A 19,937-nucleotide genomic window follows, 5' to 3' on the forward strand; every position below is an offset into this window, starting at 1 on the left:
GTAAATAATAATACAGTTACTATTTTATATATTTATGTTCAAGTATAACCAATCGTGTGTCTTCAGCATTTATTCGTGTACAAAAGCTGATCAGCATTACGCAAATTACTGATTGCTAAAACATGTTTTATTCTACTATGCGTAGCAATTACACTATTATGTTTGGATTGCATAACTACATATAAATGATAGAAATAACTTTACAACAACAAAATTAAGTTTATAAGTTTTAGCAGGAATTGTAAAATGCATGTTAGTTTCAAATTGAGTAGCATATATTTCCGTTCACTGATAACAGTCCAATGGAAGGTATCCAGCTAAAGTATGTGTACATAATATATAAAATCTTACTACAAGTATAATCTTAAATTTCAGGAAATATATTTAAAAAAATTGAAATAAAATTTTTTTTTTTTTCAAATGAGAAGTAATGAGTACCTTGTATAATCTACTCATTGAATATTATCATTGGTTAATTACTTAGACTCAAATATCTATCTTTTCTAGCTGTCAATGTAATAACTGTGCTAAATATCACGTTTCAGACACAATGCAGTGGACTAAGGAGAGGGTGTGTGGCAAGGCTCCTCTGCCTCGTTCGCTCCACTCAGCCACTGTCATGGGTAACCGCATGTTTGTGTTCGGAGGCTGGGTACCTCTCATCTCAGATGATAAGTCTACTGACACTTTCTTTGCGAACGAGCGAGAGTGGAAGTGTTCAAACCAGCTGGCTTGCCTCAATCTTGGTAATTTTTAACATTTAAAAGGATCTTTGATAAATTTACAACATTTCTAATTAATAGTTGCGTAAAATTAAATTGTAATAGTGTTCAGTTTCAATTTTCCTTCTAGTATTTCAAAATGAATTCTGGTATTACGTCCTATCATATTAAAATACATGGTACAATATATATTAATATGAACTGAACTATAGAATATAATAGGTAACATAATTATTGATAAGAGGTACATAGTAAATAAACTTATAATATAAACCACATTTTTTTCTTCTATGGGATGGTCTATTGCCATGCTCCCTTCAAAGGTTATTTGCAGCCGGAAACTACTGGTTTTACTTTACAAGTCTTCTTCACTACTTATAACTACCCTCTTGTATTCTGATTACAATTTGGAAGCTATTAGTAGACAAATGAATGATGATTTGAAAGTTTTAAATTTTTGGTTTAATAAAAATGCAATGCTCCTAAGTGACAAAACAAAATTCATGATATTTAACTTACAAGGTACAAGTAATTTTGAATATGATGTATACTACCGTGCTCTGCGGGTAACGTTTGTAATTGTAAAAAGATTGAAAAAGTGGACAGATACAAATACCTTCGGCTTAATTGACTCAAATCTATCTTGGAAAAGTCATGTAAATTCACTGAAAAAAGAGTTTTGTAGAAGTTTGAGAAGCTTTTATATGTTGCGTGATGTATGTCCTCCAAGCTTGCTGCTGAATGTTTACCACGCTTTAATACACTCCAGACTAAGTTATGGGCTTGTATGCTGGGGAGGTACGTATATATCCACGCTTTATCCTCTCATTACATTTCAAAAATCCTTTATCCGTATTATTACCAAATTAAATAAGACCAATCATTCCTGGCCACTATTTTTAAATTTAAAAATACTCCCTTTGTGAAATCTTTACATATATAAGGTATTCAAACTATTTTTCATAAGAAGCTCAAACCCGGCCCTCACACGTAATATTAGATATAATTTCAGAAGTCTGCTTGTTCCGGTTCCAAAGCCTAATCTGTTTTCAAACATTTTTTTACTTTTAATGCTCCAAGATTGTTTAATCTTATTTCCTTTAAATTAGATCATTTAGCACCATTAAATAGTTTTTTAAAAAGTTTAAAATGTTTTTATTTTCATTGGATAATTGCGAGTGCCTTCTGAAAATTGTTGAATGAAGTAATGAATAATGTGTACATTTTAGTTCGTTTTATCATCTTTTATAATTCCAATTAGTCTTTTTATTTTTAAGTCCATGTCTTGTTTTATAAATTTTGTATGGTTTTCTTGTTAATATATTATTATGTAGCGGTTTCATTCCTTCTTTGAGTTTAGTTTTATTATGTTATTTTAATCTGATGTGCATCCTTCATCGGGCTTTTGCCTATTGGATGCTCTATTTTATTTCACAGTTATCGAGTTTGTCTTTTTTTAAGTTCTTTTGATTGTTAAGTTTACTTTTAGTTTGTTTGAAGATTATATTATTATTTGATTATTTTTAAGTTTGTAAATATTTCAAGATCAATGGTTTTATATTCTTTGTTGTTTTTGTTTTGTATAAATATATTGTAAAGTTTGTAAATACTGTGAAATAAAATCTTTTTGAAATGAAATGAAAAAAATGTTTGAGCTCTTCCAAGTTGTAATATACATTGTTAATATATACTTTTATAGATTTTGAAGATTTGAATTCATTCTATATTTGAATCCTGTTTCATATGCTTAGTGCATGTAGCCTTCCTTACTCTTTGTTGAAATGGAGCAGGATTTTGGAATAATAAACTCAGCACACTTTTGAATAGTTGAGAACTATATATATAGTTCTCAACTATTCAAAACTGTTTTTCTTGCATATTTTATAACTGTAGAAATTGTAAAATGCCAACATTTTCAGACACAATCGTATGGGAAGAGCTCCAGATAGATGCACTGGAAGAATAAAGTAACTTCCATTACGTGTGTGTGTGTTTGCGTGCACACATGTGATGGAGTTACTTTGTTGGAGTGGTTGGTTTCATACAGACTTTAACAATTTAGTTTAATCTGCAATTTTATTTTAATAATAAGTTTTTTTTTCTGTTTTATGCTGACTGGGATTACTGATGAAAAATGAAATGGACAAAGCACGGATCTCATGTATGGTGGTTCAAAAATGTCTATTCACTCACTTTCTTATTTGCTGTAAAGAAAAAATATTTTATGAATTTTAAACTAGCATTGTAAAAACCTAGAGCCTTTAAACTTTAGAACTTTAAAAATAGCTTAGAACTGGATAACAGTGTAATAATATGCAATTTACTGCTTTAGATAGTAAACTTGCATATTGACAATAGACAATATACTTTAATGACATATTCTTTGAGAACAGTACATCGAGTCAGTAGTCATTAGATTCATAAAAATAAACATGTTTAATTGTCACAAAATTCCTTTTCTGTATAGTAAGGGTTGTCTTGTAGCCATAGATTTAGCTTTCTCTTGAGTGTCTTGACTGGTTCTTGTTTGAGATGGTCTGGTAGGCGGTTGAAATATGCTGCTCCCTTGTATGAAGGTTTCCTTCCAAACAGGCTGAGATGGTGAGTTGGTAGTGTGAAGTCTGCAGCATGACGAGTATTGTGCTGGTGCATGTCTCTATGCCTGAGCTGTGCTGTATTAACAGCATGTAGAATCACTTCTTGAATGTGAAGTGATAGTACTGTGAGGATCTTTAGCTCTTTAAAAGCATCTCGACAGCTTTCTCGTGGGGCGATATTTGCAAAGGCATCTGATTGCTCTTTTTTGTTGTACCAGAATCCTCCCTAGATTGGTATTGCTTGTGCCTCCCCAGGTTGCAATACCATACCTCATATGTGATTCAAATAAGGCAAAGTATGCTGTTTTTGCTGCTTCCAAGCCACTTACTTGTTTTAGTCTCGTAATGACATAAGTGCATGATGAGAGCTTTTTGCAGAGGCCATCAATGTGCGCTGTCCAGGACAGGGAAGAATCTATTGTTATTCCAAGGTACTTTGTGCTATTTTTTGACTCTATATCTAGTAGTGTTATGTTAGTGTTGTTTTTGTTTCTGGTAGTAAAGGTTAGCTGGACTGTTTTCTTTTCATTAAGAACCAGTTCGTTTGTTGTGCAGCACTGTTTGGTAATGTTGAGGGCGGTGTTAGTGTTTCTGGTGAGTGTTTCAAGTGATATATGTGCCAGTGTGATGGCTGTATCGTCGGCGTGCATTACTGTATGGCAGGAGTCTTGTAGCCAGCTTGGGAGGTCATTTGTCAATAGAAGGTACAGTATGGGGCCCAGGACAGAGCCTTGCGGAACTCCTCTACGTACACTGATGAGTTCTGATTTCATCTTCTGTTTGATGTTGTTATTTGTGTACTGTATCTCGACAAGCTGCCTCCTGTCATGTAAGTAGCTGTGAAACCATTTTTCCGTTCTCCCTGTCACACCTAGAGCTCTTAATTTGGAAAGTACTCTGTTATGATTGAAACAGTCAAAAGGTCTTGCTAAAGTCTAGGAATAGGCTTGTTACTTTGTTTCCCTCTTCTAGTTCGTCAATTATATGTTCTGTGAATTGTATCAGGGCAGTGGCGGTTGACCTTCCTTTTAGGAATCCATACTGTTGGCTTGTGAGCAGTTTGTTTTGCTGTAGGTGAAGGAGAAGTTTTTCCAGAACTACTTTTTCTATTATTTTTGAGAAAGTTGAGATGAGGGAGATTGGCCTATAGCTACCTGTGCTGGTGTTTTCGCCATTTTTGTATTTTGGATACACTTTTGCAGTTTTCAGTAGATCAGGGAAAATTCCTTGTTGGAGTGATTTATTTGTGATATCTGTCTGGGGGATTGTTATCTCTTCTTTGCAGATCTTGGTTAGTTTTGCTGCTATCTCGTCAATGCCTGAAGAAGTCTTTGGTTTGAGCGAGTTTATGGCTTTTTTTATATCAGAATGCGTCACAGGTTGAAATTTGAATTCAAAATTTGCTGCTGCTGCTGGTTCGTCTTGTTGTGAGGGGTTTAGGCTGATGTTACTGGCTTGAAGTGTTCTGTCTGCAATTATGGCAAAAAAGTTGTTAAAGCAATTTGCTATGTCTGCTGGGTCTTGTATGGTTTCATTGCCTGTTTGTAGCTTCCATTCAATTTCGTTATTTATTACTTCCCATAGTGCTTTGGGCTTGTTATCAGCTTGTTCTATGTGAGCTATTGCTTTTTCTCGTTTCAGAAGCTTTAGTCTTAGGTCGTAATCTTTCTTTCTTGCTGCTGCCTCTACCTTGTCCTCAATGCATCCTGTAAGTTGTTCTCTTTCCAGAGCTTGGATATATATATATATATATATATATATATATATATATATATATATATATATATATATATATATTCTTTAGTCTTGTACATTCTGCATCCCAGCACTGTATTTTTGTACAAGGCTTTCTATTTGTTGTTATTTGAGGGCATGTTCTGTTTAGTGTCTGCTGCAGGATTTCGTGGAAGTTACTATAGGCTGAATTGGCGTCATTTGTTAAGAGTACAGAGTCCCAGTTTTGGCCCTGAAGACTTGTTTTGAAACGATCTGTAGATTTTTTGTTGAATATCCTTTTCTTCTCCCTTTCACGTGGTGGGTTGATTTTTTGGCTTTGCACTGAGATGGCTTGTGCTGTGTGGTCTGAGAGGCCTAATGTTATTACAGCTGTTTGGATGAGATGGTCGTCGATATTTGTACAGATCCAGTCAATAGATTTGGCTGTTTCAACAGTAATTCGCGTAGACGGTAGGTTCTCTCAGACAATACCAAAGGAAGCGAGGAGTTCTTCAATTTTGTTGTTGTCACTGTTTTCAACTAAGTTGTCAACATTTATATCTCCCATAAGGATCATTCTCTTTTTTGTTTGTAGAACGATTTCGAGTTGGGCTGATAAAATGTTAACTGCATGGTTCAGGTTTGCACTTGGCGGTCTGTAAACTCCCAGTACTTGGATAGTGTGTTTCTTCATAGCTATTTGAAATAGGGCCGTTTCACATATCAGTTCTGATTCAGCTCCGCTCGTGTTTAAGAGCTTTATTTGATATTCTATTTCCTTTTTTGCATATCCCAGAACGCCCCCTTTTTGGTGATTTTTCCTTGTGAAACCTCCGATTAGAGAGTACCCGTCAAGGTTCATGTAATGTAGGTTTTCTTCAAAAATGCCCTGTTCTGTTAATATTATAAGGTCCGGGAGGTGATCATTCAGGAAGTGGCCCAACCTATCCAACTTATTTGAGAGCCAATTTATATTTTGGTGCATGACGGTGACTTTGTGTGGCCTATGATGTGCTTTAGATTGTTTTTGGTTTTTTTGAGGCACGAGTTCAGGAAGATTAGAGTTGGAGACTTTGGTTTGTGTTTTTCTATCTGGAACTGATGTGTGGCTAAAAATTGGGGTTGTGATATTTTTTCCATGGAGTGTTCTGGATTACAACTTGTTATTTTGTCTGGGGTTTTTGTTCCACGAGCAGTTTGAGGGTGGGGATAAGGGTTATTGCTTTCTTGTGATGTGGGTTCAGTAGGAGTGTCAGTGGAAACATAACTTAACTCTTTTGAATTGAGGGTGTTTGCATGAGTTATCCATTTGCTCAGTGTGTCATTTGTATTTGGCGTGATATAGATGAAGGATTCTGTGTGTCTTGTTATTGCTACCAGACAATGAGGTTTTGACTCATATATTTCTTCAGGTTTGCCGGAGGTGCGTATTACTGCTATTTTCTCAGCTTGTCTTCCTTGGAATTCATGGATAGTTGTAGTTTTGTATCCTAGTGCTGTTAGTTCGCGTTTCTCGGACTGTTTGAAGACCAGGTACCTAGGGTTGTAACTTAAAACAGAAGATTACCTTCTGCCACCGTAAAATTAATAGATGTTTGTCACTGGATAATGCAGTTTTTATTTATTTGCATAGTTTTGCAGACATAAGAGAACTCTGTTTGTGTCTGCCTTTGCGTAAAGAAGATGTACAAGGAAATTTTACCATAAACTTATTCATTGTAAAATCTCCAGTTGAGGCCTTAAAACATATTTATATATTTAAAATTAGTCACTACAAAATTTAATTAGCTGAGCGTTTAGCACAGTCTCTCCTTCCACCAATTGATAAAGAATGCAGATTTCATTCTTTTTTTGTGTCCATCTTTATATATATGATATCTTTCAAATGAGATAATTTGGAAGATTGCAATTTTGATTTAGGTGCCACCTATACTATGTTTATATTGAGAGGTTAAAAATGGTGAACATTGGTACATTGAGTCGCATTCCACACCAGGATGTTTTCCAAAATGTCACTAAAAAAATTAACGTAATATAATTTTTCTACATATGTTTACAAGTACTACATTTGATTTTTCCTCATTTTATAAGGAAATAAGAATTATTCAGCATCACCCTTGCATGCAACATCACTCACCATGTTCAGACACAACTCTTTTTGAAGTCTCTGTATATAGCCTAACAAGAACTAGTGTTTTTGTTCTCAACATAATTCAAAAATTGTTTTACTTGCGTGATTTAAAACGAAATTGTAAAATGCCAAAATTTTTCAGACACAATGGTATGGGAAGAGCTTCAAATAGATGCACTGGAAGAAAACTTACCAAAACCTAGGGCAGGACACTCTGCAGTTGCAATGAATTCTCGAATCTACATTTGGTCCGGGCGTGATGGCTACAGGAAGGCTTGGAACAATCAGGTACATCCCATTAGTTGTTTAAGATCCACAAAAAAGTGGTAGAATGCCAAATTTTTTTTAACATAAATTCTTGCAGCTTTGGTCTTTTTCCTCTTTAATGAGGACTAACAACTACGAATTGATGATTTATTTATCAATATCATGTTTATAACGCGATGTCTCCTTTAGCCCAACACTACTGTTTACATTTTTACTAAACTATTTACACTAAAATTTTACTAACAAATGTACCTGTAAAGCCACTATTCACAATGCCTTATAGTAGGGAAATTTAGTTTTCTTTGTTGGCAGCATGAATATCACATATGTTTTTTGCTCGCCGGCTGCTACAGACTGTCAGCTGTCCTGTCACGTGATTATCCCATTACGAGAAAATTGTTAGTCACTCTCAAAACTATTTCCTTGCCATTTACGGATAACTCACATTGTGTTTCTTTCTGCTAAGTGATGTCACACTAATTGTACATAGTGCTCAGTTACTTAGTAAAATGAGTGATCAACTGTGTTCATCTGAAATTGATAAACTGACTGATAATACTTTGTTACCGGGTGATTTATAATATACCGATTTAAGTGATGACGGTAGTGTCATGTCAACGATAGTTTAGTGGTATACCTGACAATAATGACAGTGATTCAGACTTTATTTCTGGTACGGTTTCTGAAGACTACAGTGATGTTAACAATGCCATCAAATAATCAGACAGTGATCTGAATTCTAGTGATAATCTAGAGGCAGTAACGGTGAAGGATCGGTTATAGGTTTTGGTTCTGTGTATTGGAATTCTGAGACTTAGTGCATCAGACTGAGTTTTTCTTGCGCCAATCCCCACCATAAACTGAAAGTTTTCAGATAAATATTTTGGTGAATCCGTATTAATAATAGAGTACAACAATGACAAAAATAGTTTAGTACTAAGGGCTACAGTCATGTCAAGGTACTGTACGAAATACCAAAGACAGCTCTGTTGCTACCAAAGTGGTAAACAAGCTTATGACAAACAGTTTGAATAAAGGTCATAATCTATAGTTTGACAATTATTATACCTCTGTCGAACTTGTCAAATCAAACACATCTCGCTGGTACTTTGTTTTACCAAACAACCTCTTGAAACAACAAATTTGTAAGGGTGAAGTGGTGTGCTCAGAAAACAATGAAGGCCTACTTGTTGCTAACTGGAAAGATAAAATAAAAGTAAACCTGCTCACCAGATTCTGTAGGCCTGAATATGTCGTGCTTCAGCCTAAAAAAAGCTGGTAGAACTAAAATCTTGAAAACCTTAGTTGTTGTTGACTACAATAAAGCAAAAGTTGTGATTGATCTCTAAGATCAAGTGTCATCCTACAAGCACTGCAGTTCAAAAGACAATGCATTAGTTCCTCAAAGTAGGAGAACTATCACCTTCTGCTTGGGACTGCAGTAGTTAACAATTGGTTGGCTTACAATAGTTTCCTGAACTCTAAGACAAATCCTGATGCTCAGAATGAGAAACATGTGGTCTCAATTACTCAGTTCAAAGAGGACTTGGCCTGTTCATTGATGGGCGTGCAAAAAGAACCGCTTATTCCGAGAGTAACAGCAACTGGTCAGCACTATTTGGCATCATCTCCTTTAAACCCAGTTTATATGGTTATATAAAAAACCTGTTGGGTACAGTGGCCCAACATATTGCATCCATATTGTCTAATCTTTCTATCTCAATTACTTAGCTAGAAAAACACTTTACCACAAAAAACAACGTTCTGTAAAATGTTGTACTCTTTCTAATTCAAATAGTTTTATCAAATTATGTCAGAGTGCGGCACTAGGGGGAAGCTAAAGAAAGTGATGGCATAACAGGATATCAAAAGCCTTTGATGTTTGAAAGCAAACAAAACATCATATTACCAACAGGATACCTGCAAAAAAAATGCATTGTACCTGTAATAAGGTTTGGGAATTGCTCTGTCATCACATTCCAAATTTTGTTCTGCTTAATAACAGATATATAAACCTCATCATAATTGTCAATTAACGCTTTACCACTTATCATCCAAATTATGCACCATAGTATGTCAGACTCGCTATTCACATATAGTGCGTTTATATACAGTGCTCTATTTCAGTGGAAGAATGTATTATTATGTACCCAATTTTGCCTTTAACCAAATAATTTGTTTACTTTCAAAGACTTGAATTTAATTTGTTTTTGTTCTTTATTCTTCTTCCCTCCAGTTCAGAAAGGTCAGTCCCATTCTTAGAATCAAAATATTCAGTAAAGTTCAATTCAAAATGTGTTTATTAATTTTCTTTACAGTAACAGGTGAATAGTGTCAACAATTCCCACAAAGAGACAACATAAAAAGTAATTTACTAATTATGGTGTTAATATTAAAAGTCTTCATTATCTATGCATTTGCATTTTCATGTATTGATGATAAGTCTTGAAAGAGTAGGGAGGTGATGATCCATTTGAAGTTGACAAAAGTTCTTTTTTATTAAAATGTAAAAGTGCTTTGGGATAATCATGTAACTTTTACGCATCTTTAATTACAACACTGTTACATCATTGTACTTTGAACATCGTTTCTAATAGTTTGAGCGTAACTATTATAAAATAAAAAAATTAAGCTGTCTCAATAAATAGGTCCTTGAAATATATAATACTTTGTTTCAAAACTTTCAAAAAATGCAAAGTTATTTTTTAATTATTTTATAAATTTCATATCTATAGAATGAAAAAGGATAAACAAATTGTTATGTTGGGGGAAGTTATTCAGCTAAAAAATGTAATAAAAAATCATGTATTACACCAAATTTGGGTCACTTTTAACAAAAATTAATTAATGCCAAACAATGGCCAGCAATAGTTTAGTATTAATACATAGATAAATGTAGAAAGGAGGACAAACATGTAAACACTCACCCTGTATTTTCTATATCATTTACTCAAAAAGTAAAGGGAATTTACAACGCAAATTACAAACTCGTCAATAATAATTTAAACATAACTATTTAAACAGTGCAATAATACTCAGTTAGCTTACAATGAGAATTTGCTAAGAGAATTGTGAAAAGATTCAAATGGAAAACAACATAAATAATTTGATTTTTCTTCTACCTAATTATATTTATTTTTAAATGAAAACTTTTTGAATGTACCAAAAACCAATTTTTTAAATGCATTTTTCTGTCAGATGTCCGGAAATACCAGTACAAAATATGACCTTTGTGGAATTGGCCAACTTTGTGGAAGGGTTAAAGTACAATACAAAATTAAATTTTTATTTTTGAGTTTCACTGTAAGGATTGTTTGTATACAAACTTGTAGTACTGAATTAGGTGGTCAACTGGTAATATCAGTTGATGTGGCAATGTTTCCAGTACATTAACTTTTCCCTTTTCATTGTTGGAGATCTGCCGACATTACAAAATTCTCACTACTATCCCTGGTTGGACGTTTTCCAATGGGACTATTTCACTATCTATATTATTATTAACAAACTTCTACGTTGTTGATAAATATTGTAATATATGGTCATTCACTTTGCTTGCATTTTAAAACTACAATTTTACATACACTGTTTGTGATTTATGTGTAATTGAAAGTACCAATGTTGGCTTGTACTATCCGTTTACTCTGCAAATATGGAGTCAGCTAAACCTCATTTTACAATACAAAACGTAAAACAATCAACAAAAGAGTGTTCTACATGTAGTGATAGATCATTAAAGGTGTAGAAGATAAGAAATCTCTGTCTTTAAAAACAAAAGAACTTTTTTAAGAAAATACTGGTACAAATTTTGTGTTTTTGCCTGGTACAAAATGTGTAAATGGTGTAAAAGTGGTTTTAATAGCATATCTAGTTACAACCAAGACAATCAGAACTAAAAAAATACAACGTAAGAAAATGTAAATACTATTTCTTGGCTAATTTATTTCAGAGTGTTCTAGTAAGAATACTAGAGAAGTATGCAAATAAATGAATTTGAGTAGATTAATGTTTTGCATTTACTTCACTTGTACGTAATAGACTCATAACGTGAAATAAATTATGTGCAGTAACAAGGCTCCTAATACTGGATATTGGTAAAACAAACTTAATTAAAGCTCATTGGTCATTGGTTCAAGTGGTAACCTCTATATTGAATGAAATCAATCACAAGACTGAAACAGTTTCAATTATATTTCTCATCACTGGGCATTGTAGGAAATGATTTCATGAAACTAATCGCTACTTCTCACGTCACAGTTCATCTATATTGCCTTAATTTTGTTGTTTAAGCTAATATGTTACTGTATCATAAAAGTAAATAAACAACAGTTATGTATTAAAAAAGTTAATATATACTTTCAGTAGAACAGTAATGACAGAAAATTTTAATGGGGAAAAAGAAAAGTATCAAGCATGAAATCTACTCAGTACTTTTCTAATTTTTATCAGCAAAGTTAAAAGAAGAGCCTCTGATGAACTAAATAACATTTTGAAACAGGTAGATCTTTTACCAATAGAATAAAATACCAAAATACAGGCATGTTTAGCATCCCAACCTCTCTATCACTGTGAAGACGGTGTTTGCAATTGATTTTAGGTTGTATTTGACCAGTTTCATATGAATTTCACCAGTAATATACCCCTTAATTTACAAGAATTAGCGTTGGACAAAGTGAACTTTCTGTACATTAAATTCCTTTTCGAGTATTTTAAATATTTATCATATTCATTACTTGTTTTGTTAAAAATTCCATTGAGCTAATTATATTTAAATTTCACAAGAGTAGCAAAGATTTAATATAAAAATTACTTATATAAAGTAAAAAAATTGCTAGTAATACTAAAATAATAACTCTACAACATTACCTGTAAGGTTGAGTGATACATATCAAATTTAAACACCAAATACCCCCAATTACCATTCTACTACAACTATAATTCTTTCTAAGGATTATAATTTTACAATAAATACTATCTAATGTAAAATTATTAAATACAAAAAGAGTTAAATTCATATAATCACAAACTTATGTCCCTAGTGCGTGTACTTCATAGCTTTATTATTTTCGTCTTATACAGTTAGAATTTGAATACATGCAACTATGTTGTGGGTTCAATTGTAATTTTTTTTGTGTGATAGGTGTGCTGCAAGGACTTGTGGTTTCTGGAAGTGGAAAAGCCGGCTCGAGTGGGGAGGATGCAACTTATTTCTTCATCCATTGACTACCTGGATATATCCTGGCCCAAAATATCTTGTGTCTCTCATTATATACTGCAGATACAAATGCAGGTACAAGTTCAGTTCATTCCCCCTCCCGTGGAGGAACTGCCTATATTATCTCCACCGATCTCTCAGCAGTGTTCCTTCTCTACTGTTGCAACTTCACATCACCCATATGCTCCACCACTGTGGCCGACATTCCCTTTGAGAAATTCTCTTTACCCTCCAATTAAATCATTAACAACTCCTGCACCCTCTCGGTCACTGATGTCCCCCATTAGAGCATACCACACACCACCCCACCACTCTCGTATCCCGTTAGAAGCTCAGATCACCTCTGCAAAACCGCCAGAGACTCCAGCGGTGGCAGTCTCTGCTCCAAACCCAATTGTCATCACAATTCCCCCTCCAAGACCAGAGGAACAGAGGCATTCACAACAGTCACAGATTTCACCATCTATATTACCTTACAGTTGTAAACCATCTGTGATAACCAGAGCTACTACCTCAAAGCCAGTTTACCAAACTGCATCCATCAATAGAAAGACTGCTAGTCATATCCCAGCTGGTCATTCTTTCTGGCCCAACATTCTGTCAAGGCCCCCTGTCGCTCCCAAACCGTCTGTCCAACAACTGTTGCCATATGAATTGCCTGCACTGACTCAATATCAACCAAACATCACAGGTAATATATTTATTTTAACATTTTTGACATAATTAAATTTTATTTCTTGCAAAGTAGTAACTTTTTTACTTTGTAATTTGTATTTAATGTTGAATCAGCAGGCTATATGTTTTTTTCTCTTGTTTGTTATTTAATTTCAGTCATAAGTTGGGCTATGGCATGTTTAACCAAGATCCAACCGTATTGTGTGTGAGATTAACATCCAGTTCTTGAATAACTCAGATTTTTAAGGGTTGCACATGAGTACTGTAAAGGTAGCATGTAGAAGTGTAGTAAGTAATCTGAGCGATCTAAAAATGGTAATGACGAAACTCCAGCCCATGGTTCTGAATCATTGTATAGTCTGGCTTGATAACTGTGCAGCCTTTCTATGGAATTTCATGCTGACGCTAAAGTACTTCTATAGTATCTGTACTTCTTTTGGTCATTCAAGATATCATTGATTGAAGCAATACAACATTCTGCTTCTAATTATTAGATAAGTGATTTTGTAAAACAGCTCTGATCAACTGGATAAATCTCAAATATGCCTTTACATGCCTCAATGCGCAATATTTGGAAGCAAATTTCCTTCAATAATATTGTCTTTGAGAACCTATAATGGTAACTGAGAGGCACCTCTACAATGGTAATATGGTTCTTACCTCTAATAGTTAAGAAATTATTATCAGTGAAGAAAGGCTCCATTTATTACTAATAATAACCGTGGTGTCACGGAGGAGGTTTTTAAAATAATTTGGCATTTTACAAGTTGTGTTAACCAGGCCGAAGAAGTTACAACTCTTTTCATGCATATATAGGTAAACCCAACTTTTAAAAAGACTATTTCACCAGAATATCTTGAAGAAAATGACAAAAATTTGTTTTTAGTCAGAAAATTCATGTCATCATGTTATGCTTAAAACAACCAAAATAGACAGTGTCAAAAATTGTAATTTTGCTAGCTTGAATTACAATTGAAAATTGTATTATCCTCTCTGTCATAGTTTGTAACAGTTCTAAATAAGTTTAAATAAATAAATTAATTAACTAAAGAAAATTGAATGTACTAAAATTAAACTTATTTAATAATGTTATTTTAAAGTTAGAGAAACTATATACATGACAAAATTGAAAAATGGCTAGTCTCCTCAATGTATAGACCAGATTTTGTTAAAGAGAGTAATCGGTATAAAGAATTTATATTAATCAATTCTCATTGGTTGAACATAACTGACAAACATACACAGGCAAGAGCAGGGGAAGTGGTAAAAAAATAGCATTCAGTAGAGAAGCAATATAACTCGCTATTTGACAAACATTGCTTATACACGCCGACATGTAAACCGCAGCGAATGTGTTAATGTGTGCTAGAGACCTATGAAGTATTTTTTAAGTCTTCTGAGGTAATGGACATAGTTGTAGAAGGTGTCTTTACTGTAGGGAGCTCATGTGTGGTGTAGCGAAGTCTACGGGAGAGCGAGGTAGATTCAAGCGAATTCCTCAAACTAGCCTTTCAGAGTAATTCTTTCCTCAACCCTCTACTGTAGTGCCTGCCTACCCCATTGTCTTTTGTGTTCTGACAACAATTTATTGTAATTACAAATTAAATATATAATGTTATTTTATTCAAAAAATTAAGTAAAATATTCACAGACTAGCATGTGCAATATTTTTAGAACTGCGTGAAAAATAATTGACAGGGACCCCTGACAGGCGGAAAACGCATTCCACTTATGAGCTCCATGCAATAGACGTGTTTTAAATTTTGTAGTGCTTTATAGTTCTCTAATATTGGGTATGATATGATTTTTTTTTTAATGTTTTGGCCGATGTAATATGAATTTGTTTCATATAGTTTTAATTTGTAGTGTTCTGCAATATTGTTCTTGTGTTTTATGTATGCTGATGTGGGTTTTTAGATTTATATTTAGAGTTTTTAAATTATACATTCAAAAATAAAACAGAGCTTGTACTGTTTCTTCCACTAAAATGTCAAGGTTGAGAAAGGCCTTGTTGCAGTGTACGATATGTGAGTTTCAGGAAAGCTAAAGTACACCACACTATTAAGATGCAGTTGCCAAGTGAGCTCCCCATCCTAAGAACATACTGACCTTTTAGCTAATTTTTTCTCTCTACTTTCCCACCTGCTCATGCAATACTCATGAGAGGAAAGTTTGCACAAGAGCAAGCCGCCAGCTTGGTTGTTTAAATATTCACATAAGTTTTATGTAGAGCAGGATGGTGATTCATTGACAACATACGGATATATGAGGAATGTTCAAAAAGTAACAGGAATTTTCATTTTTTGAAAACAACTTATTTGTTTACATTACTGTTGCCACTCTAAAAGTAGTCCCCATAACATATTATGCACTTGTGCCAGCTCTTCTTCCAATCCTTGAAACACTTCTCAAACTTGATCTTTGGGATAGCCTTTAGCTCTTTCAGTGATGCACTTTTAAATCAAATCAAAATGCTTTATTTTCTAGCGTTTCTCTGATAAATCAATTTTTTAGAACAACTATTGCAAAATACAAATTCTTAACACTAAAGTATATTTAAATAATTGGGAATTTAATACATTAACATTTTTTAAATCTTAACTTTAAAGATATTGTATAACAATGTTTTGAGGTCATCAGAGAGCTTGTTGTAAAGTTTGGGGTCGAAGTATGAAAAACTCTTACTGCCCAATTCTAAGCTTACCTTAGAAAAGTGAAGCACTCCCACCATAGCGAGACCTGCGCTGAGACACCTCATCACGGGAAGAGAGCCTCTCGTAAAGGTAGTTGGGCTCACGCATCAAGTTGTGGAATGTTTTTGTTAGCAAATTAACCATTTTAGAACAAATTTTGCTGCCACTTGTTTTATACCCAATTCATATGGCATGAGAAAATTGATGTACTAACATCATCAGCGACTTCTCTGATCATAATATGGCAATTGATCGTTCATAACCATTTCTTCCACTTTTTTCATGGATTGTTAATGTGCAGGCGTGTTCAGAGTGTTCATCATCTTCAATGTCTTCACAGCCGTCTTTGAAATGTTTATACCACTCATAAAGTCTTGTTTTACTCATAGCGGTTTCAACCATACGCCTTTGTTAACATATCCCACACTTTGTTACACATTATTTCATTTGTCACAAATTCTTTGATCCATCTTTTTTAACAAAAGAAAATTGCTGAGTTCATAAAACACATTAACCTTAGCATCTAGGACTAGAAAAAGTAAACAACGAATACAGCTGTAACTTTTATCATACTTCAGGAGCATGAGTACCAACATAATACAAAAATCTTGACAACCAGACTCTTCAAACCTGCAAAATTTGAAAATTCCCGTTAATTTTTGAACACACCTCATGTTATTTCCTAATATACTTATTAACTATTCCTTCCACAAGATTTTTAGAAAAGTGATAATTAAAAACTATATCTACATGAATATCTATTACCTTTTTAATTTTATATTTCCAGTCAATATTAAACAATAATATTTGCTAACAAGAACCTGATTTGGAACTCATTTGAATTTCAATCTATACACAACTCGGGACCTGATTTTTAGAAGACATATGAATATATGCATTAATCAACATTTCCTTTTACTTATTGTACTTATGTTGTGAACAGTGACCAGTACATCACAGACAATGAGTTCACCCACCAATCGGCCCCTTCCAGAATGGACAATCACTGCTGTGAACAACACTGGAACAACAGGCAGATCAGCAGTATCTGCCCTCCCTGCACCAGTGATATATCCTTGTCCTTCTCCTCTCAAGATAGCTGTATCCTCTAGCTCCAAAACAAGTAACCCAGCTACCCTCCCTACACCAGTGATATATTCCTGTCCTAATATCAAGATAGCTCTATCCACCCCCTCCCCAACAGTCAAGTCAGCAGTATTTAATCCCCATACACCAATTCAGTCTGTGGAGTCTACACCCTCATCACCAGTTATCAAATATAACTCCAGACCTGTTACCATCATCAATGCTAGTCAACTTTCAAAGCAACTCTCAGGTAATTTTAATTGTACTACTTTGTAATGCAATGGTTTTTTAACATGACTAATTGCAGTGAAATTGTATCAGTTTCATTCTCAAAAACTGATACAATTTTGATACAAGCCTATAAATCTGAAATTGGCGTCTTTATAAGATAGAAAAGGTTTTTAAAGTACTACGTGACGATTATTTCCATAACCAATCAAAAACTTAAGAAAAGCTATCAACTAATCATAAAATCTTCTCTTGAAATTCTAAAACTAATTTTCCTTTGAGAAATGTGCACTAAAAACTATTACAAAAATTTAATAACCAAGCATCAGAAATTCACAAGTATCCATGATACTATTGATGAGATTTTAAAAATAGTGAATATAACATATGAGTCCTACACAAGTCCTACAGGTATTATCATGATAATGTTTTTACCATGCCTTTAAACTATCAAAAACCATGATTGTATTTAGTTATTAACAGATATTGAAATATCTGTAAATGTTACATGCTGTCTTTAAAAAAAATTGAACCTAGTTTGCCCTAGTATTATTAGTGGTCACTAAGTATAATTAAATGTACGCAATCTAAGAATTGAGTGTTGTAGAAAACTACACAAATGTTGTCACATTGTCGTATTTTATAAAATAAAAGCAGCTTGAGATCCCTTTTGATCTTAATTATGTTACATTTGTACACGTTAAAAGAATTATGATTTTTCATCTCATTCACTACCAGAAACAGTGATCATTTACAAGAAAAGATGTGTTTGAAGGTTGAATCAGTAGCATCAGTAAACAGAACTACAGAAAGTACTAATTCGGTATTGTGAAACGTTACCTCATAAATGTACACAAAAACCCGGTTTGTGGTATCTTACTCAACATAATTTTTTAGTTACAAATGGAATAGAAATAAACAAGAAATTGCTGTTACATTTTTATAATATTTACTCTCTTACTTTTCACATTAGTTTTAAAATATCTTCAGATTTGTTGTTATAACAATTTAAGTATATATTTAGCCCATCAAAAAATGCTCATACACATAAAAAAGTGGGCAGTGTTTTAATCTTTCAAGTGGTTTAAGTGCAACAGTCACCCTCATTCCAAATTATATTTTGACTTTGTATCCTTTTGGAAGTAGCTTAAATTTCAGTATCAGTTGAGTAAATCAGTGGTTTTATGAAGTTGGCTGATTCATTCTGTTGGTTCTTACAGAAGGGAAGTCATTACGAATCAACATAAAGAAAGTGCCACCACCGCAGCCCAAATCTTGTGTCATCATCCAGAAGACTCCAGGACCTGTCATCATGGCAAATGAGGGTATTCCCAAGTTACCTATAGCTGTGAGTAATAACTTCCTATAATAAATTTAATTACAACAAGCAATAATATTACAATAATTGAATGAGTTTCATCTAAAGTTTTTATTCATTATCACGACCAAAGCTTCACAACTGCTTAAACACAAATTGCATTGATCTTTTTAACTATATTCTTGGATTAAGACTATCAGGATTATGAATCTTACTTGCAGATCATCACAAGAGAGGAACCATCCATCAAATATACCCTGATTCTTTTCTTTAGTTTCTTCATCTACCATCAACGTGTAAATTAAAACTTTCATTTCTTTGATTCCCATTAAAATGGACATCAAACACAAAACCTATGCTAACCTCACAAAAAACACAAGCTCCCTTGATACATCTATGGCTATATTAGTCTGTTCTATTAATATTTTATTCTTGTATAGGCCTACACACAAAAGTATAATATACTTTAGAATAGGTAAGTAGCTGCAGTGTAAATAAAATGGTGTGAGCGAGACATGATCCATACAGCTGATGAAACAGACGCGAGGAGATGCTTGTCCCACTCCCCACCACTGGAAAGAAGCCCTCCTGCGTGTGGCTGCTTAGATATTTGCTTCTACAGAGGTTTCTTTGCAAGTGGGTTATCTATGAGTAATTTTATTTAAAAGAACAGCTGTTCGTTGATGGCAGATGTCAAAACTATTTACTGTTAACTGGTAGACTTGTTATGTTAATGTTCTGTTGAATAAAAGTTTTAAATCTTGTAGTTGAATAGATTATTTTCAATAGTAGCTTGAGGTTACAACAACAAAACATGGTGGCAGCTATATTGTTGAATTGTTAAAGAGCTATGTTCATGAAGGAAAGTGTGTACATTCTTTCAATTATAAAGTAAGACTCAAGATGCCCAATGCTGTATTAGTGAACAAAATTAATAAGTTGTTAAACTAAGGTTGCTAATGCATTATATGTATATAGGCATCATATTGCATACTGCTTTATTTACAAGGATTTATTCTCTCATATTATATCATAATTATAATATTTTGCAACCGTTTCAGCACACTTCTTATGTATAGAATAAAAAAGTTTTATTTAAAAAAATGTATTAGTTTTAAAACTAAAATTCCAAGTTTAGCTCTTTTAAAATATAAGAAATATTTGGTATGAAAAATTTATTATATACAAATAATAGAAAAAAAACATCTTTTTCTTATTCTGTTCAAATGTGTAAATTTTTGGACTTGTCAAAACCTTGGTATGTTTATTTCATAATGAATGGAATGAGAAAT

At 33.5% G+C, this 19,937-nt stretch overlaps 1 protein-coding gene across 1 annotated transcript in view; it reads left to right on the forward strand.

The window, feature by feature from the left end:
- The window catches only part of LOC124372675 (host cell factor 1-like), a 41,585-nt gene that overhangs the window by 10,853 nt on the left and 10,795 nt on the right, over nt 1-19,937 (forward strand). Inside the window, exons 6-10 of the mRNA XM_046831084.1 lie at nt 546-746; nt 7,309-7,454; nt 12,571-13,336; nt 16,957-17,349; nt 18,548-18,675. Of these exons, the coding sequence (XP_046687040.1) occupies nt 546-746; nt 7,309-7,454; nt 12,571-13,336; nt 16,957-17,349; nt 18,548-18,675 (1,634 nt within the window). The remainder of the gene's footprint in view (nt 1-545; nt 747-7,308; nt 7,455-12,570; nt 13,337-16,956; nt 17,350-18,547; nt 18,676-19,937) is intronic.

This window comes from Homalodisca vitripennis, unplaced genomic scaffold (genome assembly GCF_021130785.1).
Source record: "Homalodisca vitripennis isolate AUS2020 unplaced genomic scaffold, UT_GWSS_2.1 ScUCBcl_3719;HRSCAF=9429, whole genome shotgun sequence".
NCBI lineage: Eukaryota > Metazoa > Arthropoda > Insecta > Hemiptera > Cicadellidae > Homalodisca > Homalodisca vitripennis.